Source organism: Podarcis cretensis (assembly GCF_951804945.1).
Source record: "Podarcis cretensis genome assembly, chromosome: 17".
Classification (NCBI taxonomy): domain Eukaryota; kingdom Metazoa; phylum Chordata; class Lepidosauria; order Squamata; family Lacertidae; genus Podarcis; species Podarcis cretensis.
Genome location: NC_137187.1, coordinates 3,594,682 through 3,622,487, shown reverse-complemented (window position 1 = coordinate 3,622,487; position 27,806 = coordinate 3,594,682). Strand labels below are relative to the sequence as shown.

Genomic DNA, 27,806 nt, shown 5'->3' with positions numbered 1-27,806 from the left:
GGGAGGGAGGGAGGGAGAGGAGCTGCTTCCTTTGAAACCCGGGAAATTTAAGGGACATCATCAGTAAGGGACAGCAGTGGGACATGGCACTGGGATAAGGGAGTTTTCCGCCAAATAAGGGACAGTTGACAGCTATGGATAGAAGTTGAAGCAGGAGAGGAAAGAAGCCAAGAAGCAGAGATAGGTCCGGCTTGGGAAGAGGCAAGGGGGTCTCCCCTTCCTGCTGCAACAAGCTCCCCTCCCTCTGGTCTCCTAGAACCAGGAGAGGCATGAAAAGGGCAGAGCAGCGGCAGGCGCAGTTTCCAATTGCTTGGAAAACACCTTGGAGAGGACATCGCCAGCTATAGGAAGGCAGGGACCTTTAGCCTTGGCAACTGCTTCATGAGGGGAAGACCTCAGTTGCTGTGCTCATCCGGCCTAACACTCCAGTGCAGATCATGTTTTGCTAATAAAGAGTTAACTCCAATGCGCTTGGTGTGATTTACTGCTGGCTTGCTCCTGGCAGCACTCCAGCAGAAGACATTTTGCTTTCCCCAAGCCAAGGTGCATAATACCCAAGGCCCCCTGCGGTTTTGACCTTGTTGTTGTTGTTTAGTCGTGTCTGACTCTTCGTGACCCCCTGGACCAGAGCATGCCAGGCACTCCTGTCTTCCACTGCCTCCCGCCATTTGATCAAACTCATGCTGGTAGCTTCGAGAACACTATCCAACCATCTGGTCCTCTGTCGTCCCCTTCACCTTGTGCTCTCCATCTTTCCCAACATCAGGGTCTTTTCCAGGGAGTCTTCTCTTCTCCTGAGGTGGCCAAAGTCTTGGAGCCTCAGCTTCAGGATCTGTCCTTCCAGTGAGCACTCAGGGCTGATTTTCTTCAGAATGGGTCGGTTTGATCTTCTTGCAGTCCATGGGACTCTCCAGAGTCTCCTCCAGCACCATAATTCAAAAGCATCAATTCTTCGGCGATCAGCCTTCTTGATGGTCCAGCTCTCACTTCCATACATCACTACTGGGAAAACCATAGCTTGAACTATAGGGACCTTTGTTGGCAAGGTGATTAACCCCCTCCCAAACACCTGTCCTGTATTTTGCCCAACCAAAGGTGGCAACCCTACTTAAAGCACAGGAATTAAGCAGCAAAAGGTACTTTATCACCTCCAGGCTAGGGCAGAACCAGCGGGCGTGCGCGCATCCCTCCACCACCGCGCGCCCCACCTTCCTTCCCCGCCGCCACCGCGTCCTTCCCCGGCTTGTTTGGGCCTCCTCTGCCCCTGGGAGGAATTTCCAGCCTCGGGCAGCAGCTCCGGATTACGCATCCCTTCTCCCCGCCTTCCTCTCCCCCTCCGCCAGCAGCGCAGGCCCCTTTCTCAGCCGCCTCCTGCCCGCCCCTTTCGCCCCAACTCCTCGGGCGACGCCTGCAATTTCTCCCCTTCGCTGCTGCTGCTGCTGCTGCCTCTCCTTTGCGCTCTGCCATGACTCTCCGCTGGCGGCCTCCTTCCTCCTCCTCCTCCTCCTCCTCCTCCTCCTCCTCCTCGCCCCGCTTCGCGGTCCCCCTCCTCCTCCTCTCCATCCTCCTCTTCCTCTCCTCGCCCTCCTCCGGCCACCTGGCGCCTTACGATGCGCTCTACGCCGACGGGGTGCGCGCCTACTTCGCCCAGGACTGGCCTCGGGCGGCCGAGCTGCTGCAGCGCTGCCTGCACAGCTACTCGGGGCTGCAGGGCGCGCGGCGGGAGTGCCAGGGCGCGTGCCAGTGGCAGGCCGGCTTCGCGGCGGGGCGCGCGCCCTCGCGGCCCTGGGAGACGGGCTTCTTCGAGCGGGTGCTGCAGCGGGCCGAGTGCCTGGAGGAGTGCCTGGGGCGCCGGCTGGGCGGCCAGCCCTCCCTCCACCGGGCCAGCGCGCAGATCCGGCAGGACTTCGAGGAGAGGGAGCCCTACAACTACCTGCAAATCGCCTTCTTCAAGGTGAGGGGCAGGACGCGGCCAAGAGGAGCCCGCAGCTGCTGATGTGGCTGCCTCGCCTGCCCGCCGCCCGCCTGCCTGCCTTTAAAAACTTGGCAAACTTGTATTTTTCACTTTCCCAAACTTGGGCTTTCCAGCTGTTTTGGGACTACAACTCCCATCATCCCTAGCTAGCAGGATCAGTGGTCAGGGATGATGGGAATTTATAGAATTATAGAATTGTAGAGTTGCGATGCAGGAATCTCTGCTAAAAGCATCCATGGCAGATGGCCAGCCAACCTCTGCTTGAAAACCTCCAAGGATGGAGAGTCCACAACCACCCCGGGGGAGACCGTTCCACTATTGAACTATCACTGGCAGAAAGTTTTCCTGATGTTTAGTCAGAATCTCCTTTATCGTATCATACTTTGTGGTCTTTACATTAAGAGCAACCATGTGTAGTCTTCTTCTATGGGCAGAAAAATGCCTAGTGCAGTCAAGAAACATTCAGGCTGTGCAAAGTTACTCAGCAAAAAAAATATGTGCAGATGGCCAAAAGCAATTTAAACTGGCAGGTCCTTGGCACTCGGTTCAGAAGTCCTTGTTTATCCGTTTTGTTTTTCTTCTACGTCTCCTGCCTTCCCATTCCATGCCTGGGCTGCCTTAGAGCAGAGTTAGCTGCAACACACAAGCACTTCTAATACGGGGTTATGGACAGAAAACTCAGGATTCCCCCCCCCCCCATTGCAACATACTTTAGAATCACAGTGCAAACTCCTGCAGTGCAGAAACCTTTTGCCCAATGTGGTGCTCAAACCTGAGATGAAGAGTCTTATGCTGTACCAAGTGAGTGGTGATGGGTGCCTCAGGCCCTGCCATGAGCCACAGCGAGGTGATTTCCCTTGGGAAACGGATACTTTCTTCTCTTCAGAGCTTGGTGTGCCAAACAGCCTGCCCTTCGCTGCCTCAACTCGCCTTCTTCCCTCAGGTGCGATGGTAGAGGTTGCGTGGCAAGTCCCCTCCCCCATGTGAAATGAAGACACTGGACACATTATTTAAGGTTAATGGGCATAAAAAGGCCACAACTTTATTGATTACAGAATTGAAAGGTATTGGCCTTAGGCATTGGCTCCTATCGACTACCCGGCATGGAGACCGGGAAGGGTTATCCACAAGCCGTGGGAGTCCTGTTGAAGTACGCCAACTAGGATCCCACGGGTGTCACCGCTCGGGGGCGTGCCGGAGACCCTTACCTCCCTAGGTGATGCTGCGAAATCACTAGCATGAGAATGATGCTGCTGACTCTGCAGGGTTCTGCATATGGACTGGGCTGCATAGGCACCTCTAGCAACAAAATGCATTGGGCTGGCAATGCTTGTATCCGTGCCAGATTTTTTTCCTTTTCCTTTTTCTTTAAAAAGAACTTTTATGGATAAATGCAATACTTACAAACACAAACCAGAACACTAAACAAGCTTATTATACATAGATACATACACCTCTCAACTTAGATTACAAAAAAGAAAACAAATATACAAACTAAACATACAGACATAAATTTTGACTTTCCTCCACCTATATGTGGCTTCCTTTGTTTCTTTTCACTCTGTTATCAATATTATTTTTGACTATCTTGTCTTATACCCATTTCTTCTTAATTTCATTTGAAAGGTTTCATTCATTGCATATTGATATATTAATACCAGAACAATGTTTTTTCATGTATTCCTTCACTCAGGTCCACTCCTCTATCAGTTTCTGGTCTGATTTGCCTCTTACCACTGCTGTAAGTCTTGCTGAGTCTATATATTCACAAAATCTTATTTGCCATTCACTTATTGAGGGATTTAGGGTATTGCGGACAGTTGTTCCACATAGGGCGCTGAGCCAACACCGAGAAGATTCATTTGGGGGCACCAAATGTTGGCCTCGCTGAGGGAGCCATGCAACCAAAGTCTGCCCCTGCTCATATTTTCCCCTCACAGACTTCAATCATTTGTAACCTGAAATAGGCCTTTGTCCAAATCTTATTGTGTACTGAAGTTATTGTGTTGACAAGAGCTTTAAAACAGGGGAAATGGTATTCTGTCAGGAACCATTATGAGAGGGGGAAGTAGTCATGGACACACAAATCCTGTGTTACAGAGGGCAAGTGTTTATTTGACAGGGCTACCAATAATAATAATAATAATAATAATAATAATAATAATAATAATAATAATAATATTTTATTTATACCCCGCCCATCCGGCTGGGTTTCCCCAGCCACTCTGGGCGGCTCCCAACAGAACATTAAAAACATAATAAAACATCAAACATCAAAAACTTCCCTGAACAGGGATGTCTTCTAAAAGTCAGATAGTTGTTTGTTTCCGTGACTTCTGATGGGAGGGCGTTCTGCAGGGCGGGCGCCACTACCGAGAAGGCCCTCTGCCTGGTTCCCTGTAGCTTTGCTTCTCGCAGTGAGGGGACTGCCAGAAGGCCCTCGGTGCTGGACCTCCGTGTCCGGGCTGAACCATGGGGGTGGAGACGCTCCTTCGGTTACCTACATTTCCATAGTCTGCATGTTGGGTAGCTTTGTTTTCAAAGCAAAAATCCCTTTTGGTTTTAACAACAAACAAAAACTGTTCAATAGTGGAATGGGCTCCCTCAGGAGGCTGGGGACTCTCCTTCACTGGAGGTTTTTAAGCAGCGTTTGGATGTCAATCTGTTGGGGAAGCTTTAGCTGAGGTTCCTAAATTGCAGGGGGTTGGGCTAGATGACCCTCGGGGGTCCCTTCCAACTCTACAATTCTATGACATCTCTTTTGACATCTGATAATACTTGTTGTTGTTTAGTCGTTTAGTCATGTCCGACTCTTCGTGACCCCATGGACCAGAGCACGCCAGGCACTCCTGTCTTCCACTGCCTCCCACAGTTTGGTCAAACTCAGGCTGGTAGCTTTGAGAACACTGTCCAACCATCTCATCCTCTGTCCTCCCCTTCTCCTTGTGCCCTCCATCTTCCCCAACATCAGGGTCTTTTCCAGGGAGCCTTCTCTTCTCATGAGGTGGCCAAAGTCTTGGAGCCTCAGCTTCAGGATCTGTCCTTCCAGTGAGCACTCAGGGCTGATTGCCTTCAGAATGGAGAGGTTTGATCTTCTTGCAGTCCATGGGACTCTCAAGAGTCTCCTCCAGCACCAGAATTAAAAAGCATCCATTCTTCGGTGATCAGCCTTCTTTATGGTCCGGCTCTCGCTTCCACACATCACTACTGGGAAAACCATAGCTTTTACTATACAGACCTTTGTTGGCAAGGTGATGTCTCTGCTTTTTAAGGTGCTGTCTATGTTTGTCATTGCTTTTCTCCCAAGAAGCAATTTCGTGATAATACTATGAGGTATTAAAAAACTGTAACAAATGTTTTTAACTTGCACTGCTTTGCTTGTGTGTTTGTGTGCGTGCTATTAAATCTAAGAGCGGGCTTGCCTATGCTCTCTGCCACTTCAGTCTGAGAATGGTGCCCTCATGGCCTTCATTTTACTTCTAAATGGTACTGTTTTGTTCCTGCAGCTAAAGAAACTCGATGAAGCCGTTTCCTCGGCTCACACATTCTTCGTGGCCAATCCACAGCACCTACAAATGCGTGAGGACATGGAGAAATACCGGCGCATGGCGGGGGTGAAAGCGGAAAGCTTTCGGGATCTTGAAGCCATGCCACACTGGGTGAGAGACTTCTGGGAAACTGGATGTTGCTTGGCAGATTAAGAAGGGCTGCTTTGTGAAGCCTACTGGGGCCTGGGGGTGGTAAAGAATTCACAGAAGCGTAGAGTTGGAAGGAACCGCCAGGGTTATCTAGCCCAGTCCCCTTGCAATGCAGGAATCTCAACTAGATCTTATATGACATATAGCCATCTAACATCTGCTTGAAAACCTCCCAAGGATTGCAGGTGGGGGTGCGCCCCCCTTCCCACAGTGCTACCTGTGGCTCCAGAGGGGATGGTAAGCTGAAAATGGCACAGAAGGATGTCACTGAATTCTTCTCAATATGGATCCAGATTCCAATGTATAGTTAGCAGAGTAAAAACTTAAGCACGTTGCAGGATTCCCAAAAATTAAACCAGAGGCAATAAATATTTCATCCAGCAAAGCTTTACTGCTACGGAGGGCAAATGAGCATAATGGTCACAAATCCAATACAGTGGTACCTCTGGATGCGAACGGGATCCGTTCCGGAGCCCCGTTCGCATCCTGAGTAGAATGTAAGACGTGTCTGTGCGTGCGCAGGTCGCGTTTTGCCGCTTTCACGCATGCGCATGACGTCATTTTGAGCGTCTGCGCATGCATGAGCGGTGAAACCCAGAAGTAATGCGCTCCGTTACGTCTGGGTCGCTGCAGAGCGTAACTTGAAAACGCTCAACCTGAAGCACATTTAACCCGAGGTATGACTGTACATTGAGGATTGGCACTGTCCATAAGAAATCCAGTTGCAGCAGACTTAACTTAAACTTACAATAACTTATTATAAGCCTAAACCATAATACTATATACAGAACACCATACCGGAAGGAAGAGATAGAAAGAGAAAGTGAAACCCAGGCTCCTCCTGGCCTATTATAGTCAGCATGACCTTGACAGAAGAGATAACAAACCAGCTGTACTCAGCTTCTCTGAAAGTATAACCCAAACATCATGAACCTTCTGCTTGTTTCTTTCACACAGAGAAGCTTCCAGAACCCTCTTGAATTAAGTAGAATAGGAAAGATCTCTACACATCAGATCAATACTTTCTGCACTAAGAAATGCAAACTGACAAGGGAAGGGTTAAAGACCCATTAGACAACTCTTACCATTCCTACATGCTGCTTTTAGGACTTAAAAGATACATCTAGCCATAAACTCCCATGCCTCATGTGCTTTGGCCCTGAGAGCTTAGCCTCTGGTTGCAACGGCCTGCTACCACAGCCCCCCATCCCTGTCCTATGAGAGAGTCACAACCTGGGCTGTCCTGGGGGACTGATGGGTTTGTGACCTGCAGGTGGCCTATGAAGCTGGAATTCAACATTACAAGGCAGATGACTACCAGCAGGCGGTGACAAAGCTGGAGGAATCGCTCAAAGAAGGGCTGCTGGCGCTGGAGGACTGCAGAGCCCTTTGCGAAGGGCCTCAGGAGGATGAGGAAAAGGAGGAAGAGACACAGCTTGGCCTCTACGAAGCCATTGCAGGTAGTAGCAGCCAAAGTCTGAGAGAGCGCTGAACGTCAAGAGCTGGAGAGAACTTGTGGTTTGAGGCAGCCTTCCTTTGAAGCAAGCACACATGCTTACTCCTCTGTAGACTCTAATAATAATAATAATAATAATAATAATAATAATAATAATAATAATAATAATATAATACCCCACCCATCCGGCTGGCATGTTCTCCAGATGCTTAACGAATATCAAATGCTTGCCTAACAGTCACAAAAAATGGGTGAGGGTTTAAATAGATGTGGTGGGGAGAGCCATTAATGACATTCCCTGTGTTATTTTAAGAGCAGTTAGAGGGGTATTTGGGTTGGGATCTGGCAACAGAAAGAGAAGGTTTATCCATTTCCCAGCGATGTTTTCCCAATTGAAATGTAGGGACGCAGGTGGCGCTGTGGGTTAAAGCCTCAGCGCCTAGGACTTGCCGATCGAAAGGTCGGTGGTTCGAATCCCTGCGGCGGGGTGCGCTCCCGCTGCTCGGTCCCAGCGCCTGCCAACCTAGCAGTTCGAAAGCACCTCCGGGTGCAAGTAGATAAATAGGGACCGCTTACCAGCGGGAAGGTAAACGGCGTTTCCGTGTGCGGCTCTGGCTCTGGCTCTGGCCAGAGCAGCGATGTCACGCTGGCCACGTGACCCGGAAGTGTCTCCGGACAGCGCTGGCCCCTGGCCTCTTAAGTGAGATGGGCGCACAACCCCAGAGTCTGTCAAGACTGGCCCGTACGGGCAGGGGTACCTTTACCTTTACCTTTTACCCCACCACAAGCATCTATTTCACCTCATGGGAGAAAGGGGGCAGGTGTGTTTTCATTTAGGTTGCTTTCCTGCACTGTGGTGAAACAAAAAAAGGTTGGGAAATTTTGAATATTGGCAGTATTCCTCCCCCCCCCCCCCACCGAAGCTCATGACTTCTGGGGGCCTTATCTTGATAGAAAATGTATTCCCTAGGTATAAGAAACATCCCATAGCCCTTAAATAAGCACCTTCTGCTTTTCAAGTGCTGCTCTTCGAATAATAATAATAATAATAATAATAATAATAATAATAATAATTTATTTGTACCCCGCCCATCTGGCTGGGTTTCCCCAGCCACTCTGGGCGGCTTCCAACAAAGATTAAAAATACATTAAAATGTCACACATTAAAAACTTGCCTGAACAGGGAAAAGAGGGAGGGGGTCCAGCAAAAGGCACGTCAGGTCATCGTGGAGAGTTAGCCATCTGGTTTCCAGGATACAGGCCTCGAAATCCGACACACGGGTAAAGGCCGTGGGTTTCTTGAGGGTATTGTAACCCTCCTGGCAAACAGAAGGGGAAGAAATGGAGGCAGTGAGAGATTTTACTGTCTTGGGCTCCATGATCACTGCAGATGGTGACAGCAGCCACGAAATTAAAAGACGCCTGCTTCTTGGGAGAAAGGCGATGGCAAACCTAGACAGCATCTTAAAAAGCAGAGACATCACCTTGCCAACAAAGGTCCGTATAGTTAAAGCTATAGTTTTCCCAGTAGTGATGTATGGAAGTGAAAGCTGGACCATAAAGAAGGCTGATCGCCAAAGAATTGACAGTCCAGCTGTTACTCTGGGGACATGTATTCTTTATTTCTATTTCTATTTCTCCTTCTCTTTCTGCCTTCTTCCAGCTCACTACATCCAGGTCCTCAAGTGCAGGCAGAAGTGTGTCCTTGACATTGCCACCAAGCCCGGGAGGGTGTCTTCCACAGAAGACTTCATCCCGTCTCATTTTGATTTGCTGCAGTTTGCCTATGAAAGAAGTAAGCAGGGGATGCTGTGCTGAGTGGGAACGTGCCCAGGACAAGAGTGGGGTGGAGCATGAGTGGAATGGTAGTCGGAGCCATTGTAACTTGAGTCCATCTTCTCATTTTCAGCTGGGAATTGGGCCCTCGCCGCTGAATGTGCAGCTACCTATTTGCAGTTCTATCCATCAGACGGGGCGTTGCTGGAGAAACTGAAGCAATACCAAGCAGAGCTGGGAGACGTGCCCATTGCAGCCAGAGAGGTACCAGTAAACATTTCTTCCATCTGGAAGCAAGCATCACATCAATGAGAACAAAATATTTTGCACACTGGGCATAATCCAGAGAGAGTTAAGGATTCCCAACTCTCTCATGAAAATCACTCAAGTGACCTTAAAGCACATGGGACAGATAGCTGTGCAGATTTACTGTCAGAGTTTGTTGTTGTTGTTTTTAAGCAAAAAAGCGGGAGCCATTTTGTAGTACTTTTTTAAAATGCCTGGTTTTAATATCTTTATTTCTTTCACAGAATATCCGCCACTACGTGGAGAGATCTCTTATGGAGAAGAAACTAATTTACTATGCAGTGGAACACCTTGGGGAAACTTTTAATGACCCTGTAAGTAGCTGCAGTCTGCTTTTTCATCTATGGACATGTACTTGACAAATTAATATATGGGATCGGACCGTTCCCCCCCACACACTTCCTGCCTTGGTGCCTGAAATAAGTGATGAGCAGGAAGAAAAGTATGGATATCAAAGATACTTCAAGATGGCTGCTTCCAGTTGAGCACAGTGAGTTCCCAAAGCCAGGAGGGCGAGGACTGTTTAAATAAAGGGATCGACTGCTTACCTCCCTGACACAAAGTACATCTTTGGTCAGGCTTCTCACTTGATGTGGCTCCAAAAAGATCCCTGTGGTTCGGTGATTTTCAAAGAATGTGGCGCGCCACATTGTTTTAGCCCCCAAGGATGGCAAGTGTAGCCAGAATATTCAAGGACAATCAAATAAACATTGAAACATTAGTGTAGTGTAATATAATAATAATAATAATAATAATAATAATAATAATAATAATAATAATAATAATAATAATAATAATTCATTATTTATACCCCGCCCATCTGGCTGGGTTTCCCCAGCCACTCTGGGTGGCTTCCAACCTAATATTAAAAACAATACAGTGTCAGACATTTAAAACTTCCCTAAACAGGGCTGTCTTCAGATGTCGTCTTAAAGTCTGGTAGTTATTATTCTCTTTGACATCTGGTAGGAGGGCGTTCCACAGGGTGGGTGCCACTACCGAGAAGGCCCTCTGCCTGGTTCCCTGTAACCTCACCTCGCAGCGAGGAAACTGCCAGAAGGTCCTCCTCAGTTTCCGGGCTGGATGATGGGGGTGGAGACTCTCCTTCAGGTATACAGGACTGAGGCCTGTATAGTATAGTATAGTATAGTATAGTATAGTATAGTATAGTATAGTATAGTATAGTATAGTATAGCATAGCATAGCATAGCATAGCATAGCATAGCATAGCATAGCATAGCATAGCATAGCATAGCATAGCATAGCAATTGTTTTGGATATACAAACAGAAACAGTATCCCCACCTCTGTTCAAGAGCATTGGCTATACCAGTGTTTCCCAACCTTGGGCCTCCAGCTGTTTTTGAACTACAATTCCCATCATCCCTGACCACTGGTCTTGCTGGCTAGGGATGATGGGAGTTGTAGTCCAAAAACATCTGGAGGCCCAAGGTTGGGAAACACTGGGCTATACTACTGTTCTCCATGATATATTGTTGCGAACAGGGATTTTCAACACTGACAAATCTGACACATCAGAAAAGAGTAAGGCTTCTTTGCACTGATGAGGAGATGAGTTTGTTTGTTTCAAAGTAAACATCATATAAACAAAATTACCTGGCAAAAGCAAGCTCACACCTCTCAGTGAGTTGGTATACACACTTAAGGTACATGTGTAAGAGGCTCATTCATAATTACATTTTGGGCACGATTCAAGTTCTTCTGTAGCTGCATTGCTTTTTACTTTCTGTATGTCCCATGATTACATTGGCTCAGGATTTCAGTGTTTGATCTAGGGAAGGGTTTGTACCAACAGCTGACCAATGAGGAATTTGACAGCAAATGGCAGAAAACCATGGCTATAAAAGCCACCTCTATTGGTTTGTCACCCGCCCCCCAACTGTATTACCTGGGTTATGAAGGCGCTCTAAAGACGTTAAAGCAAAGATTATGGGATAATGCACACAGTGACTTGCGATCTCAGTCACATGCAGTCTGTAGTCCGCTGGCAGTAGGAGTACAATATGGGCATGTCTTTAAGTTAACATCTTACATTAAAAACCTGACAGTACCAAACTACCGAAGGCTTTTCACCAAAGCCAGACTAAGCGTCTTTCCTTCTGCAGTGTTGGATGGTAGGTTGAGAGGAGTTCCCTACCAGGAGAGACTTTGCTCGTGTGCTCAAGACATCGATTCCATAAAACATATTTTGCTGCACTGTGCAAAATATGAGCAAGCCAGGGCTGAACTGATATTACCCGTGCTGGTACCTTTCCCAGGAAAATCAGAGGCTCACTATGTCAGGTTCCTATTAGAAGACCGGACAAACGCTAGAACATTAGCAGTGGCAAAGTTTTTGTCGGTGGTTGCAAGAACCAATGATCCCTATATTCTGAACAAAATGTTTGTTTAAACTGCAGGTAGGCTGTATGAATTGTGCATTGCTTTGTAACAATTTGTTGGGTCTCTGGACCATAAGATGGATGACGACGACTTTATAAAGTAGTTGTATTCTGTGTTATAAATCGAGCACCGCTCTGGAGCGTCTCTTCCTGGGCTCCAGTGTATTTATTATCAATGAAAAATTGGTGTGGTGCTGGTAAATTTTTATTCTGAAAGTGTGGCCCAGAGAAGAAAGCTTGGGAGCCACAGCTGTAGCATGAACTAGCTGGGAGGCAGAGCATGTGTGCGCATACTATGGTGAGGGAGCGGGAACTTTATACTGCAATATGTAGAAGGAGATGAGGGTTCTGCCACAGCATGGATAAAACCTTGTGTAACATGAGTCCATGCCTTTATTTCTTTAGGATTCGTGGACTCCAGATGAATTGATTCCTGAAAACATGAAGGAAAAACACAAGTAAGCATCAGAAGGCAGAGAGGCTGGGCTGAGGGGGAGCAATGTTAAGTACCGTATTTTTCGTCCCATAGGACGCTCCGTCCCATAGGATGCAAGTAGTTTTTTTGGGGGGAAATAAAGGGGAAAAATTTCCTTTATTTCCCCCCCAAAACCAGGTCGGGGAACAGCGGTATGGCGGCGCTCCGCCTCCCCGCTGTCCCCCGAGCTTGTGGGGCTGGCCGATGTTGGTCGGCAGGCTGCTATCCGCAGCGTGGGGAGCCCTGCGGGAGTTCCCGCAGGGTTCCCCACGCTGCGGATGTCTGCCCGGCGCGAGGGATGCTCTGCTTCAGGGCGCCCCGCGCGCCGGGCGGCAGGCTGCTATCCGCAGCCTAGGGAGCCCTGCGGGAACTCCCATGGGCTCCCCAGGCTTGCTGATAGCTTCCTGAAGCCGGGAGAGCGAGAGGGGTTGGTGCGCACGGACTTCTCTCACTCTCCAAGCTTTAGCGAAAGCCTGTATTCACCCCATAGGACGCACACAGATTTCCCCTTCATTTTTGGAGGGGGAAAAGTGCGTCCTATAGGGCGAAAAATACGGCAGTAGCCTTTGCTTTTTTGCCGAACTTTTTAATAGGGGAGAGTCTCATGCCCTCCATTTCTGCAGTTGATGGCCTTTTCTGTGTTTGTTTGTTAATCCAAGAGAAGATCAAGAGAAGCAAAGGCTGAAAGCCCCAGATATGGGACAGCAGGAGCCAAGAGGTGAGTAACAGAAAACGAGGTGACACGCAGGGAGGGAAGGCTGATGAGGCAACAAGACTTAGTCATCCCCACTGACTCCCTGTGGTGGTTTGTGGGGAGTTGGGCATTGGTGAGTGAGATGAGCCTGAAGCGTCCTCTGAACCCGGAGCTAAAGAGAAGAAGGGACCAACTCTGCCCCTTCTCTAGCTCCTAAGTTCAACTGAAACCTGGGATATCCCTAGTTGAGAAATAGCACACACAAGGACACTGATATTAGGTTAATGTTATTGGGCAAATTTTGGCCACAACTTTATTGATTACAGAATGTGAGCAGTATTGGCTTAGGCATTGAATGGACCCAACTATATCTGACCCCTGCCCGTCATGCAGGGAGTCCAGTAAGGGTCAACCACTGGTGTTCCCGTCGGGGTCATGTCATGGCCCCCGCCCCAGGCTTCGGACAAGATCCACACTGCTGGATTCCTTTAACGGAATACCCTTAAGCTTAGAGGGGCAGGTGATGGCCACACCTCCCCTCCCCCACCACAAGGTCAAACAATGCCTAACCACAACCCTAGCAAAGTTGTGACCATTGCTACGAGGTAGGCGAAAACCAAATGGCCAGTGCCAATTTGCCAAGTGGAAAAATTCCTACCAGGCCCCTCAATGGCGACCAACCGATGGCCATAGTAAGGCCAATGACTAAAACCTGCAAAATAGGGAGGGAGGGGGGAGATTGAGGAAGCGAGCCAAAGAGGAAGCCCTCCGGCTCGCGCCTCTGCTTAAATGGTCCTGGCCACACACCCCCAGCCAGCGGATTGGCTGACTGGGCACTGACGTGGCCAGGATCCCCCAGGCAAAGCGGGACTACGTCCCCTGCCCCCGGGGGAGAGTGGGTGGCCACGTGGTCCACCGCAACTCCTCCCCACGAGGAAGTGGAGCGGATTTGTTTTGGCTCTGTGCTTGCTAGGCAGAGGTAAGGAAACGTAGAAAGTTGCCACCTCTCTCTGCGAACGAGAGGGGAGACGAAGGTGCAGGGCTTGAAGCAAGCCTCTCCCCGCAGTCCTGTTCCAAATTGTTGGAGGTGGGGCCTTGTTTTCTCTCTTCCTCTCCCCCTGCAGACTCCAAGTTTAGAGCTTTAGAAGGGGAGGGGGTCTTGGCAAAATGAAAGTTTGGGTTTGCTTATAACGCTAGCCAAAAAATATTGTTGAGACTCGGAACAGGAGTTTTAGATTGAGCCTTGTGGCCTTTGGAAGAGCGCTGAAGAATTTTGAACAACCCGCTAGTTTTATCTTAATTAGGCATTTCTGCTCCCAGTGAAAAACAGCTAACTTTGAAGCCGTGCTTGCAGCACAGGGTGGGGTGTTTTTTATCGCTTGAATTAAGTTGGCTCTGAATTAAATTGGCTTTGGTGAATCAGGTGAAGCTTTACTTTTTATTTTTGAGGATTTACCCCGGGTTTGAAATACCATTTTGTTTCGTGATCCTTTCTTTTATAAATATGTAAATTGTGCAAAGGATATCTCAGTTGGTAGAGTGTGAGATTCTTAATCTCTGGGTAATGGGTTTGAGCCCCATGTTGGGCAAAAAGATTCCTGCATTACAGAGAGTTAGACTAGAGGACCCTTGTGGTCAATAATAATAATAATAATACCTTTATTGTCAATGTACAATCTGTGTACAATGAAATTAACCGAGCCTCCCTTCCCCCCCCCAACACTCAGTCTCATTGCACTCTGTGTGCTTGTCGCAAAACACACCAACCTTGAAAGTCAGTTGCACTATATTATTTTCCGTTCAGCAGCCTAACATCCCACGGATAGAAACGGATTCCAAACTCCATTATTCTGTGAAATGATAGGGACCCAGTGCTGAAGCTTCCAAACTCATGTTAAATCAGATCGACTCGGAGGTTGCTTAAGAGGCAATATGCTGAGAAATCGGAAAGTACTAGGGAATTAGGAGCTTATTCACTATATTTAAAAGCAGCCCTGCTGGATCAAGCCGATTCATCATCACCATCACTTTTAATTTGTATACCGTCTTTCTATCTTACAATACCCAAGGCGGTTTACAAGCTGAAGAAACAAAGAAAGTACACCATACAACAATCTAATGCAATACAAAAATGTGATAATAAAACATACAGTGGTGCCTCGCAAGACGAAAATAATCCGTTCCGAGAGTCTCTTCGTCTAGCGGTTTTTTCATCTTGCGAAGCATCCCTATTAGCGGATTAGCGCTATTAGCGGCTTAGCGGCTATTAGCGGCTTAGCGGCTTAGAAAAAGGGGGGGGGAAGGGAAAAAACTCGCAAGACTTGCAAGACGTTTTTGTCTTGCGAAGCAAGCCCATAGGGAAATTCGTCTTGCGAAGCGCCTTGAAAAACGGAAAACCCTTTCGTCTAGCGGGTTTTTCGTCTTGCGAGGCGTTCGTCTTGCGGGGCACCACTGTAACTTTAAAATACGCAACCTACATCAAATAAGTAACATTCAACATTCCTTAGAATAGTAGAGAATAATATTAAATATCAGCATATAAAAATTAAACTGAAATCCACTCTTAACAATTACAATAAATAATTTCTAAACTACAGTCAATAAAATAATGGCAAGCTACAGTGCATAAAATAATACAATACAAATGGAGAAGCAGAGACTGGAGGGTGGGGCAAGGCAGGTGGAAGGAGGCCTTGCTTGATGGAGTTTCTCCCAGTTGCCATATAGTCCAGCATTCTGTCTCCATAGTAGCCAACAAGATGCCTCTGGGAAGCAGGACTTTAGCACAACAGCCCTCTCCCACTCATGATTTCGGCGGTCAGTATTCAGAGGCATACTGCATCTGATTACAGAGGCCGTGTAACCATCACGGAGCATAAAGCCGTTGACAGCCTCATCCTCCATGCAAACTTGTGTTGGGTCCATAGCTGCTTTTGCAGAGCCAGGCAGCACCCTTGTGGTGGCAGTGTTTGCTTACGCACAGGGCTTGCAGCGGCACGGTTGCCTTATGCGCATGTGTTGTACCCATGCCAAAGCGCATCACCTCCGAGAAGGAGCATGCTGCCCCCTTTCTGCGCAGCGCAGGGGCACGTGCTCGTCTGATTTGATGCTGTTCCTTTGGCCATCTGCACAGCAGATGGGAATGAAAGTGAGGCCAGCGGTGGCTGCCCTGCCTGCGTGATCCAGGGAATGGTGTTGCCAGAGATGAGCATTCGAACACCGTGTTTATGCCTCCTTTTTGGACAACAGTTCCTCTACTTTCAGCTGGGACCGAAACTGTTGATTCGGAGACCTGTTTGGCTGGTGTATTGTACTATGCATGTTCATTGGTAGTAGCTTTTGACTTTATCAGCAAAGATGGTAGGGATTTGTCAAAGTATTTGGTTCTTATGCCAAAGGTTATGGCAAATTTACAAGGTGAAAATTAGCAATAGCTGGATTGCAAATCACACACTGTTTGCTAGTGTACTAAACGTGAATAAAGTATACCAAGGATCTATCTGGATGACAAATCCTGAATGTCTTTGAGCCTCCTAGTGGTCTTGCTCATTGGTTTTACATAATTTTATACTTTTTTTTTTATTACTTTAACCATTTCCAAATATTAAAATAAAAGGTTCTTTCAAACCTTCGGACCTCCCTCCCTCCCTCCATGGGTTCCATATTCAAAGAAAAATATTTTGCATCTTTTACCGTTATCTATCTGTTACATATCCATAGTTACCAAAGTTCATTTCACATTACAAGTGTCAGTGTATCCCTGCCAATGATTTTAACTGTTTACAGTGGTCTTTTAAATATATTAAAAAATTATTCCATATAACCGGTGTTATATGGTCTTACAGGTATTCTTCCTACACGTTTGGGAAGCAACACATAAATGACTAGGCCCTGTAAGGAGATCAGTTTCCTCCCTGTTTATTTACATCCCTTGGGCACAGCGGAAGGATAGTGTAATGGTTCTAGGGGGGTTGCTTGTGCGTAAGTTGGCGCCACACCTAGCTGGGTTACCTGGGTGAACCCTTTCTGTCCGGACAGCCACCCATCCGTGGCTGTCTCAATCGCTGGCAGAATCTGTCAGTGGGTGTTTCTTGAAATTCTTCCAGCAAAGAAGTTCTTTGACGCCCAGTCTCCTCCTACTCTCCCTGCGTGGAAGTCTTCTGCGCAGGGAGGGTGTGGGCAGCGGAGGACCCGTGCTCTCCCCGCTGGTCTCCGGCGAGGAGTCCGGGAGCCTTCTCTCCGATTCCCCCATCTGCCCCCCTCCTATACTGGTGCTACGCTGATTTCCTTCCCCAGCGGATGGGCTGCCTCTCCCCCTACTGGGACCCTCTCTGGCATCCCTCTGGAACCTTCCCTCCGCCTCTGGCTCCAATGGCAGTTCCCTGACAGATAGCATTGCCTCATGTTGCATTCCTATACCGCCTTGCTCATCTTCTTTCCCCAGAACCCCTTGCTTTCGAGGGCATCACCATCACCATGGACTCCCAGCAGCTCAATGGCTCCCAGAGAGTTGTCTTGGACAGAGTCCTGACGGAATCTGAATGCAAAGACATCCTCCGCCTGGCCAAGGTAAGGTATGCCAGCACCTGTTCTCCATCACCCCCCGCCAGCAGCAGGAGAGGGAGCCAAGAGCAACCCTGAGTCCCTCACATTGTTTCTGTATGTTTCAGGCAGCTGGAGGAACAGAAGGCGGCTATCGCGGCAGGCGTTCGCCTCACACTCCCCATGAGAAATTTGAAGGATTAACAGTGTTAAAGGCTCTGCAGGTAAATGTCTTTATTATTATTTTTAATTGAAATTATATACTGCCCTATACCCGGAGGTCTCGGGAGGGGGGGGGGTTTCACAGAAAATATCACAATATATAAAATAAATAAAAATAAAAATAAAAATAAAAACAATGGCCCAATAACACCCCCCCCAAAAAAAGAGCCACATTTTAAAAGGGTGTAGGACATGGGTAGGCAAACTAAGGCCCAGGGGCCGGATCCGGCTCAATCGCCCGCAGACGTTCTGGGAATCAGCCCATTTTTACATGAGTAGAATCTGTCCTTTTATGTAAAATGCATCTCTGGGTTATTTGTGGGGCATAGGAATTTGTTCATTTTTCCCCTTCAAAATATCGTCCGGCCCCCCCACAAGGTCTGAGGGACAGTGGACCAGCCCCCTGCTGAAAAAGTTTGCTGACCCCTGGTGTAGGATGTCAAGCAGGTCAACCAAAGTCCTGGTTAAAAAGGAACATTTTTGTCTGGCGCCTAAAGGTGTATAATGAAGGCGCCAGGCAAACTTCCCTGGGGAGAGCATTCCACAGATGGGGAGCCACTGCAGAGAAGGCCCCGTTCTCATGTTGTCACCCTCCAGACCTCTCGCAGAGAATGGCCTCAGAAGGTGAACACAGGGTCTGGGTGGGATCATATGGAAAGAAGCGGTCCTAGAGTCATTGTGGTCCTGAGCCATTTAAGGCTTTATAGATCAAAACCAGCACTTCGAATTGGGCCCAGAAACTAATCGGTAGCCAGTGCAGTCGGACCAGGATTGGTGTAATAGACTCAGACCATCTAGTTCCGGTGAGCAATCTGGCCGCTGAGTTCTGCGCTAGCTGAAGTTTCTGAACCGTCTTCAGAGGCAGACCTACGTATAACGCATTGCAGTAATCTAACCTTGAAGTTACCAGAGCATAGACAACAGGAGTTAGGTGTAATGGATGTATGGGGTTGCTCGTGCGTAAGTTTGCCACCACTCCTGGCTAGGTAGCCTGGTTAAACCTTTCCTGACTGGACAGCCCTTCACTTCGTGGCTGTTCAGTCGCTAGCAGAATCCGCCAGTGGGTGTTTCTTAAACTTCTTCCAGCACAGAAGCTCTTTGACGCCAAGTCTACGTCTACTTTCCCTGCACGGAAGTCTTCTGCGCAGGGTGGGTGTGGGCAGAGGAGGACCTGTGCTCTCCCCGCTGGTCTCCAGCGAAGAGTCCTGGAAACCCCTCTCCGATTCCCCCAACCGCCCCTCTTTATCCCTGGTGTTACGCTGATTTCCTTCCCCAGCCGATGAGTTCCCTCTCTCCCTGCTTGGCCCTTCTCCGGCATCGCTTGGGAGCCCTGCCTCCACTTCTGGCTCCGATGTCAGTTCCCTGACATCTGGCAATCCCTCTTGAGATTGCAGCTGATGGAAGGCACTCTGGGTGGCTTTAGTAGGGGCAAGCTTCTATTTCTAGGTGTAGGTTTTTTTCTTTGCATCTTCCCTGAAGCTGGAGAGAAACCAGAGGTGTGAGAACTTTAAGCCAGAGTACACTGTCAAGTTAAAATAGCAAAGAAGTTGTAAACAATTACATTTTTAACTGGAGTTGAACACTATCTGTGAGGCAATGTTGCCGGTTGTGTGTTTATCTACACGCATTCGTAAAGACACACTCATGCATGTACAAACACACTTTCCTCCTCCTGTGGTTGGAAATGACTGTGAAACATTCCCGTTGCTTCTTCTAGGGAAGGCATGTCCAAAGTTTCAGGGGCCTAATCCTGCCCCTGTGGCAGTATATGTGCTGGGGTAAAATCCTAAAAAAGCTCAACAACTTTGGTCAGCCCTCACACATGTTCACTTCATCAAATCCGGCCCTCTTTGAAAAAAGTTTGGGCACCCCTGTTCTAAGGTAAAAAAAAAATTCAGGAGGGAGAAATTTTTATCTGAGAAGTGGTTTTCCTTGACCCAGTGCTTCTCTACTCCAGATCAAAACATTCCTGTAAGGATTATTTTCCCCTACAGGGTTTCAGATGTGTGTATACAAACATGTATGTGAGGCCCCCTGTGAGACAAACGGCTTGGGGTGTGTGATTTTTAGCAAAGAAGTGGTTGGCGCAGAAAGGGCTCAGCACACACAGACATGCTGCTTCTCTCCAAACAATCTCTTCCTGAAGCTGCTTTGCCTTCCAAAAAAAAAAAAAAAAAAAAGCCATTGAGTTCTCAGAAACGAATTTGCATGTAATGTATAGTTTTGCCTTTATGTAGCCTTCATAGCCTGTGATGTATGCGTTTATTCATGTTCTCTGGCAAAGAGTTTCTGCAGGATTTTGAAGCACAAGAATGGCTTTTTTGTTTGTTTTTCATTTATTCAAAAAACAAGGAATTTAGAAACATTATTGCACACAGCATCATGCCACAGACTCTCCATCATAGAATCATAGAATTGTAAAGTCAAAAGGGACCATGCGGGTCATCTAGTCCAACTCCCTGCAACACAGGAATCTTTTGCCCAACGTGGGGCACAAACCTACAACCAGCTGAGCTATATCCCGTATACCTCTCTTCCTTCGTACCACCCAAGAACCATCTCATTATTAGTCTTGCTGCTGCTAAGGATCATAACATTTCAATGAGCCTGCAGATAAGATTATAAAGGTAAAAGGTAAAGGGACCATTAGGTCTAGTCATGACCGACTCTGGGGTTGCGGCGCTCATCTCGCTTTATTGGCTGAGGGAGCCGGCGTACAGCTTCCGGGTCATGTGGCTAGCATGACTAAGCCACTTCTGGCGAACCAGAGCAGCGCACGGAAACGCCGTTTACCTTCCCGCCGGAGTGGTACCTATTTATCTACTTGCACTTTGACATGCTTTCGAGCTGTTAGGTTGGCAGGAGCTGGGACCAAGCAATGGGAGCTCACCCCGACGCGGGGATTCGAACCGCCGACCTTCTGATCGGCAAGTCCTAGGCTCTGTGGTTTAATCCACAGCACCACCCGCATCCCTAGATAAGATTATACTTTTCTTTTAAAAAGTGCTTTCCAAATACATTCATATGGTGACATTTCCCCTGGTCCTCCCACCCATCATTCGAAGAGGAATGAGTCTCCTCCATGGGCAACGATGTGTCTCTCATCCCACCCCCAGTTTGGTGGGGAAACTGCTGTCCTCTAGCTTCTGACAAGTTGGCAGACCTCGTATCGTGCACTACATGCTTGTCCTATAAGTGACAAATATTTTGCCCAAGACCAGCTTGCAAAACAAAGCCTTACAGGGACCATACAGGTGTGTGTGGGGGGGGGGACCCAAATTTCTAAGGATTTTCATTGCTGGAATGTATTTAGAGACATCACCAACAGGAATGATAAATGTGAGAGTAACAGAAACCCTGAGAAAAATATTATGAGCATGGGTGGAGTCTTGACGAAGATGATCCTATTGTGAAACATTTGAGAAGAGGACAAAAAGATGGAATACAAAAGAATTGTGTAGATTGCATGCTGAGGGAATTGAGAAGGCTTGGAAAAGAGCTCAGGCTCCAAGCATATCTTCCCAAGGTGTTTCTTAAGGTGTGTTTCAATCTTAGTCTGATGTGATTATCTCATGCCAGTGAATATTTTCAGCATTCTTCCTTTCTCCCACCCCTGCTTGCTTGTGTTCTGTCTTTATGAGCATTTCTTTTATCAAATATCCTTTATTAGGCATAGCAAACCACACATTATCAAACAGACACCGTATACAAACTGTGCAAAATACGAGCTCAGCATAACAAGGTTTGTCCAGTCAGATCTTTAACTCCAGAGGAAATCAATTTGCATAAATCATACAGTACAACACTACTACATCACCAATCAATTAAGAACCACTAAATCTCTTTATAATGGCCCAGTCTTTCTACATGGACAGCACTCAAAAATTCAGCCACTATTAAAGTAATTTGATCGTTCCTGTCCGAGAGCAGGTCCTGAACCGTCGGTAGCGTAGAATTGAGCCTATTGAGTTGCAAGGCCTCTAATAATTGTCTTCTGGCATAAATGCCAAAATCACAAGAAAAGACAATATGCTACGAGCATTTCTGCTTCAGGCCCCATTTCTTGAACTCCACCAGTGAGAGACCCCTTCCTCCATCCTTCCTCCTCTCTGCAGTCACGGAGGGTGCCCCACTGCAAGAGAGGACAGAGCCTCCTGTGCTATGGAGAGTTGTGCAGATGAAGGAATTTGGGCAGGTGCAGATTGCCATGCAACACATACCTTGATGCAGGCAAGGAAAGGCAGCCAAGGGGACCAGGGAATAAACAGCCATAGCATTTCCTTCTCTCACTTCACTGATGTTTTGAAAGGTAAACACATATTACCCTGGCAGTTCTAACAAACAAGAAAAGCTGCACCAACTTTCATTCCCCCCTCTCCCCAATTGTTACATGTGCAGAAGCCCCCTCTCCTGCATTTTGCTAAGGAAACTACTGCATATTCTGGCAATTGTTGTCTGCATCCTTTATTTCACATGTGTGCTTCACGCGAATTAAGGACACTTCCGTAAGTGAGGGTTTCTGCAATGGCTTTTTGTCTTCTAGCTGGCTGAGGAGAGCACTGTGAACTGGAGGGATGCTAAGCTTCTCTTGCAAGCCAGTGAGAAATCCCGGAAAATTGTGGAATCCTATTTCACCCCTGGCAAAGACCTCTATTTTTCATTCACACATCTTGTGTGTCGCACGGCTGCCGAGGGTAAGGAACTTTGCCTCTTCTCATCGGCACAATGTTCCACACTGAACAAGAGCATTTCTACGTTGTTAGTTGGAAATATGGCCTGCTGATAAATTTACTGCTTCAAAACGAACAATTAATAGAAGTGATGCAAACAATTCATTTGAAAGGCAGAGTAAAAGCCTTGGCTATGCTACTATCATCTAATAAGGAGTGAACATCAGAGCTGAATTTGAATCTTACATTTGTGAATATTCAACATATGCCAAAGTTTCACATTTTTCTGTTTGCAAAATTCACACCAAAATTCATAGAATTGTAGTATTGAAAGGGACACTGAGAATCATCTAGTCCAAGCCCCCTGCAATCCAGGAATATGTAGTGGTCCCATATGGGGATTGAACCTGCAACCGTGGCCTTATCAGCACCACACTCTAACCCACTGAGATTCTAGAGTTGCATGCTCCAAAATACAAATTATCAGGAGTATTGAACATGAAATGTCATCAGCTGAACTCCCTCAAATATACCTGTCGCAATCCAGCAAGAGAGTTCCACATACATGAAGTAGTCTTGTTATATGTGACTAGTTGCCCATGAGTAGTTGGTTCGGAGCCTAATTATCAATGCATGCTAACTATAAAATACAATCTGAGGGCCTTCTGGCGGTTCCCTCACTGCGAGAGGTGAGGTTACAGGGAACCAGGCAGAGGGCCTTCTCGGTAGTGACGCCTGCCCTGTAGAACACCATCCCATCAGATGTCAAAGAAGTAAACAACTATCTGACTTTTAGAAGACATCTGAAGGCAACCCTGTTTAGGGAAGTTTTTAATGTTTAATGTTTTATTGTGTTTTTAATATTCTGTTGGGAGCAGCCCAGAGTGGCTGGGGAAACCCAGCTGGATGGGTTGGGTATAAATAATAAATTATTGCTATTATTATTATTAAATAAAAATGCTGGGATGGCAGATATCAAATATTTTATGAACATTTATTTCATTATATTTATTTATTTCATTACACTTAATTATTTATTTAACTTAATTATTTCATCCTGTCCTTCCCAACAGGATGTGTCCATTCCCCTCCAACATTTTCCCTTGCATTCTTCAACATTTTCTCCTGGTGTCAGAAACAAGGCATTTTATAGTTTTCATTGGTGTTGTTTAGGAGAGCAGGAAAGTCGTATGGACCTCAGCCACCCAGTCCATGCTGACAATTGTCTCTTGGACCCCGAGGGCAGCACATGTTGGAGGGAGCCTCCTGCCTACATATACAGAGACTACAGGTGAGACATGGCGGGGGGAAACTGATATATATATATATATATATGTCTTTTAAAAAGCCACATGTACATTCATTTATACACAATCCAGATGAAGCCGATATATTTATTAGGCCATCCAAAATGTCGCAAAACAGTGCGTAAGCTTTTGAGGACATGTTCATCAGGCTGGATTGGGGTTTCCTAAACTTGGGTCTCCAGCTGTTTTTGGACCACAACTCCCCTCATCCCTAGCTAGCAGGACCAGCGGTCAGGGATGATGGGAATTGTAGTCCAAAAACAGCTGGAGACCCAAGTTTGGGAAACCCCAGGCTAGATAGTAAACAAAGCAAGCAGGGGGAAGAAGAAGAAAAGATGGGTGGTGGTAAAGTTGGGACTCAGCATCTTGTAAGAGTGTTAATGGGAGGAGTTTTCAGGTGTTGCAATGAGGCCCTGAAGAACCCAAAAGCTTGCAGACCCTTTTGGTGGTTTGGTTGACATTTTAGATGGTCTAGTAAAAAGTACTGTCTTCATAATGAATTTCAAAAGGTTTCTTGTGGGCCAACATGGCTGCCTTTTACATTTTGTGTTGACTCGCCGTGTGGTGTAGTGTAGTGTGGTGTAGTGGTTAAGAGTGGTAGATTCGTAATCTGGGGAACCGGGTTCGCTTCCCTGCTCCTCCACATGCAGCTGCTGGGTGACCTTGGGCCAGTCACACTTCTTTGAAGTCTCTCAGCCCCACTCACCTTGTTTGTTATGGGGGAGAAAGGGAAAGGAGAATGTTAGCCGCTTTGAGACTCCTTCGGGTAGTGATAAAGCGGGATATCAAATCCAAACTCTTCTTCTTCTTCTTCTTCTTCTTCTTCTTCTTCTTCCTCTTCCTCTTCCTCTTCCTCTTCCTCTTCCTCTTCCTCTTCTTCGTCTTCGTCTTCGTCTTCGTCTTCGTCTTTGCTTTGGTTTAAAACAACAGCCCAGCAAACATTTCAGAAAGAGTTAAAGAACGTGCTCTGGGGTTTTGTTGACGTTGCAAATGCCAGTCAAGTGGGCACGTGTAACAACACAAATCCTCACCCGAAGGGTGCCAGTCTCTGTGGCAACGTTCATGTGCAACCTGGCTCTTAAAGACGAGCAAAGAACCTGGGAGCAAACCCCGGCTACCCATAATTCTGCCTGTCTCCCGTTTCTCTGCAGTGCAATCCTCTACCTGAACGATGACTTCCAGGGCGGGAACCTCTTTTTCACTGAGATGGATGCTGTGACTGTTACAGTGAGTCTGGGCCCACGGCTTGGGGGGATGAGGGAATGGCTGAGAAGGAAGAACAGCTGTAGCTGGGATCCTCCCCCTCCCCTCCAACAGAACCTGTCCTTGGCAACAGCAGCAGATTCAAATTGGGAAGTCAAAGGCAAATTCAGTCAAATTTCACCCTGGAACAGGCATTAATTCCTTGTCGACTGGTATGCCTAGCTCTTCTGCTAATCGCTGCGTTGCTTTCGCCTTTCTGTCCCTCTTCAGTCCTGCATGGTGCAATTCGCTCCAGAGCAGGGGGACCAAGATCCCATCAACAGCTCAGAAAGTTGCCATCCAAATGGGTGGGCTCATGGCAAAGCCGTCGATTCACACCAGTCTCCCTATTTTTCTTTCTGTGTGGCAGGCCGAGGTGCGCCCTAAATGTGGAAGGCTGGTGGCCTTCAGCTCTGGCGGGGAGAACCCTCACGGCGTGTGGGCTGTGACCCGTGGAAGGCGCTGTGCCATTGCCCTCTGGTACACCCTCTTCCCAGAGCATGCGGAGCAGGTAACACAAAGCAAAGGAAGAGCTGGAGGATGTAGGGATGAGGGAGCCAATGAGAATTGTCCAAGGGCAGGTATACTTAAGTAAAATGGGGGCTGGGTTGGGGGTGAGATGAAGTGTTGGTGTTGACCTTTAAAGCCCTAAATGGCCTCGACTCAGTATACCTGAAGGAGCATCTCCACCCCCATCATTCTGCCCAGATGCTGAGGTCCAGCTCCGAGGGCATTCTGGCGGTTCCCTCACTGCGAGAAGTGAGGTTACAGGGAACCAGGCAGAGGGCCTTCTCGGTGGTGGCGCCCGCCCTGTGGAACGCCCTCCCATCAGATGTCAAAGAGATAAACAACTACCTGACATTTAGAAAACATCTGAAGGCAGCCCTGCAGGGAAGTTTTTAATGTGTGACATTTTAATGTATTTTTAATCTTTGTTGGAAGCCGCACAGAGTGGCTGGGGAAACCCGGCCAGATGGGCGGGGTACAAATAATAAATTATTGTTATTATTATTAGCTTATGCGGCGCATCCAAGCAGCAAGTGGTAGAATTTAATGCACACACACCCTGTGGATTTCCAGAGGAGGAATACCACTTTTTTTACAGTGGTGCCTCGCAAGACGAAAATAATCCGTTCCGCGAGTCTCTACGTCTAGCGGTTTCTTCGTCTTGCGAAGCAAGCCCATTAGCGGCTTAGCGGATTAGCGCTATTAGCGGCTTAGCGGCTTTTAGCAGCTTAGCGGATAAGCGGATAAGTGGCTTAGCGGCTTAGAAAAAGGGGGGGAGGGGAAAAAAGTCAGAAAAACTCACAAGACATTTTCGTCTTGCGAAGCAAGCCCATAGGGAAATTCGTCTTGTGAAGCACCTCCAAAACGGAAAACCCTTTCATCTAGTGGGTTTTTCATCTTGCGAGGCATTCGTCTTGCGTGGCACCACTGTATTTGATTTATTGTATTTCTATGCCGCTTTTCATTCAAATGAATCCCAAAGCGCCTTACAAACAAGAAATAACATGATAAGCCATAATAGAACATCGCAAATACAGCATAAATCATACAATTAACAAAGAATCAATAAAACGATTACAATCGATAAAACAACAACTGAAAAATAAAATAAACATCGCAATTACAACAAAAGTCACAACAAATCAATATGGCATTTATAATCTATAAAACAATATTGACAACTTCAAAAAATAGCAACTTCAAAAAAGCTAAGCACTGTTAGGCTCATACACACTCTCATAATTCATAATTTTTCACTGTACAGTGGTACCTCGGGTTAAGTACTTAATTCGTTCCAGAGGTCTGTTCTTAACCTGAAACTGTTCTTAACCTGAAGCACCACTTTAGCTAATGGGGCCTCCCGCTGCCGCCGTGCCGCCAGAGCCCGATTTCTGTTCTTATCCTGAAGCAAAGTTCTTAACCTGAAGCACTATTTCTGGGTTAGCGGAGTCTGTAACCTGAAGCGTATGTAACCTGAAGCGTATGTAACCCGAGGTACCACTGTATTTGGTTCCTTAAAATAAATATAAAATACACATAATGCATGTTATTAAGCTAGCTCAACCCTTCAGCAAGGAGACCGTCAACTAACAAAGTGCTGCTCTTGAAGACTCCTTCCGCCTTTCTAACTAGGCACACCAACTCTGTCTTCGGCCCCCTTGATACTTGTTTGAAAGGGGCCCGGTGCATGTTGTGGAAGGCTGCGCCGGCACTGCGTGGTATCGGGAGATGCCGCAGGGACTGGCACAGCCTGGGATAAGGTCACACCAGCCTGCACGGTGTTGAGAGATGCTGTGGGAACCAGCGCAGCCTAATGGAAGGCCGCACCAGCCTGCGTGGTGTTGAGAGATGCGCGTGACGTCACATGACGTGTGGCCAGCCTCCTCAATCTTGGGGGCGACCTGGCGTCTCTGTTTCCAACACATACGGTCTTCTCACTCTCTTCTTGTAGGAACGGGCCCGGGCAGAAGAGCTGATGAGGCAGAAGGAGGCAGAACAGGAGCAGTTGCATTCAGAGGAGGAGGAGCATGGAGGTGCTGAACCCAGTGGCGCAGACTCCCCCGAGCCCCCGACTCCGAAGGGAAGAGCCAGGTCCACTAGCCAAAGGACCAGGTCAAACTCAGACTCTGGGATACAATCCACGAGGCTGCGAGCCAGAGATGAATTCTGAGCATGTTGGACATGCACAAGCCTTTCCGATTTTGTAGCAGCTCGTGGCAAGTGAATGACTTGGGAGTTTTTGCCCTATGCCAGGCATTGTGGCAAGGCAGTTTTGCTTCTCCATGTGGCACTACCAGAAATGACATCAGAAGGTGACTTGGGGGTCCTTGGACCATGCCCGCCCAAGTTAGCCGGAGAATCGTTTTGTCCCCACTGGGATGCCTGTGAACCAGGAATAATCCATGCTACAATTCTCTCATCTCAGCTATAGCCTCTCATCTCTACACAGGAGTAATAGGACTGTTGTAAGGATGACTGAGATAACATGAGAAGTGCTTTGACCATTCTGAAGTGCTATATAAATGTTGAATATCA

General features: G+C 47.4%; 1 protein-coding gene across 1 annotated transcript; it reads left to right on the top strand.

Annotated features, from left to right (window-relative positions):
* The first annotated feature begins 1,243 nt into the window (after positions 1 to 1,243).
* Positions 1,244 to 27,806, top strand: P3H3 (prolyl 3-hydroxylase 3). Its single transcript, XM_079960256.1, has 15 exons — positions 1,244 to 1,954; positions 5,482 to 5,634; positions 6,947 to 7,133; positions 8,793 to 8,924; positions 9,039 to 9,169; positions 9,436 to 9,525; positions 12,018 to 12,070; positions 12,747 to 12,805; positions 17,226 to 17,350; positions 17,452 to 17,547; positions 22,089 to 22,239; positions 23,389 to 23,506; positions 24,674 to 24,749; positions 25,135 to 25,275; positions 27,223 to 27,806. The coding sequence occupies exons 1-15, from the start codon at positions 1,466 to 1,468 to the stop codon at positions 27,439 to 27,441; spliced, it is 2,220 nt and encodes a 739-aa protein (XP_079816382.1). The 5' UTR covers positions 1,244 to 1,465; the 3' UTR covers positions 27,442 to 27,806.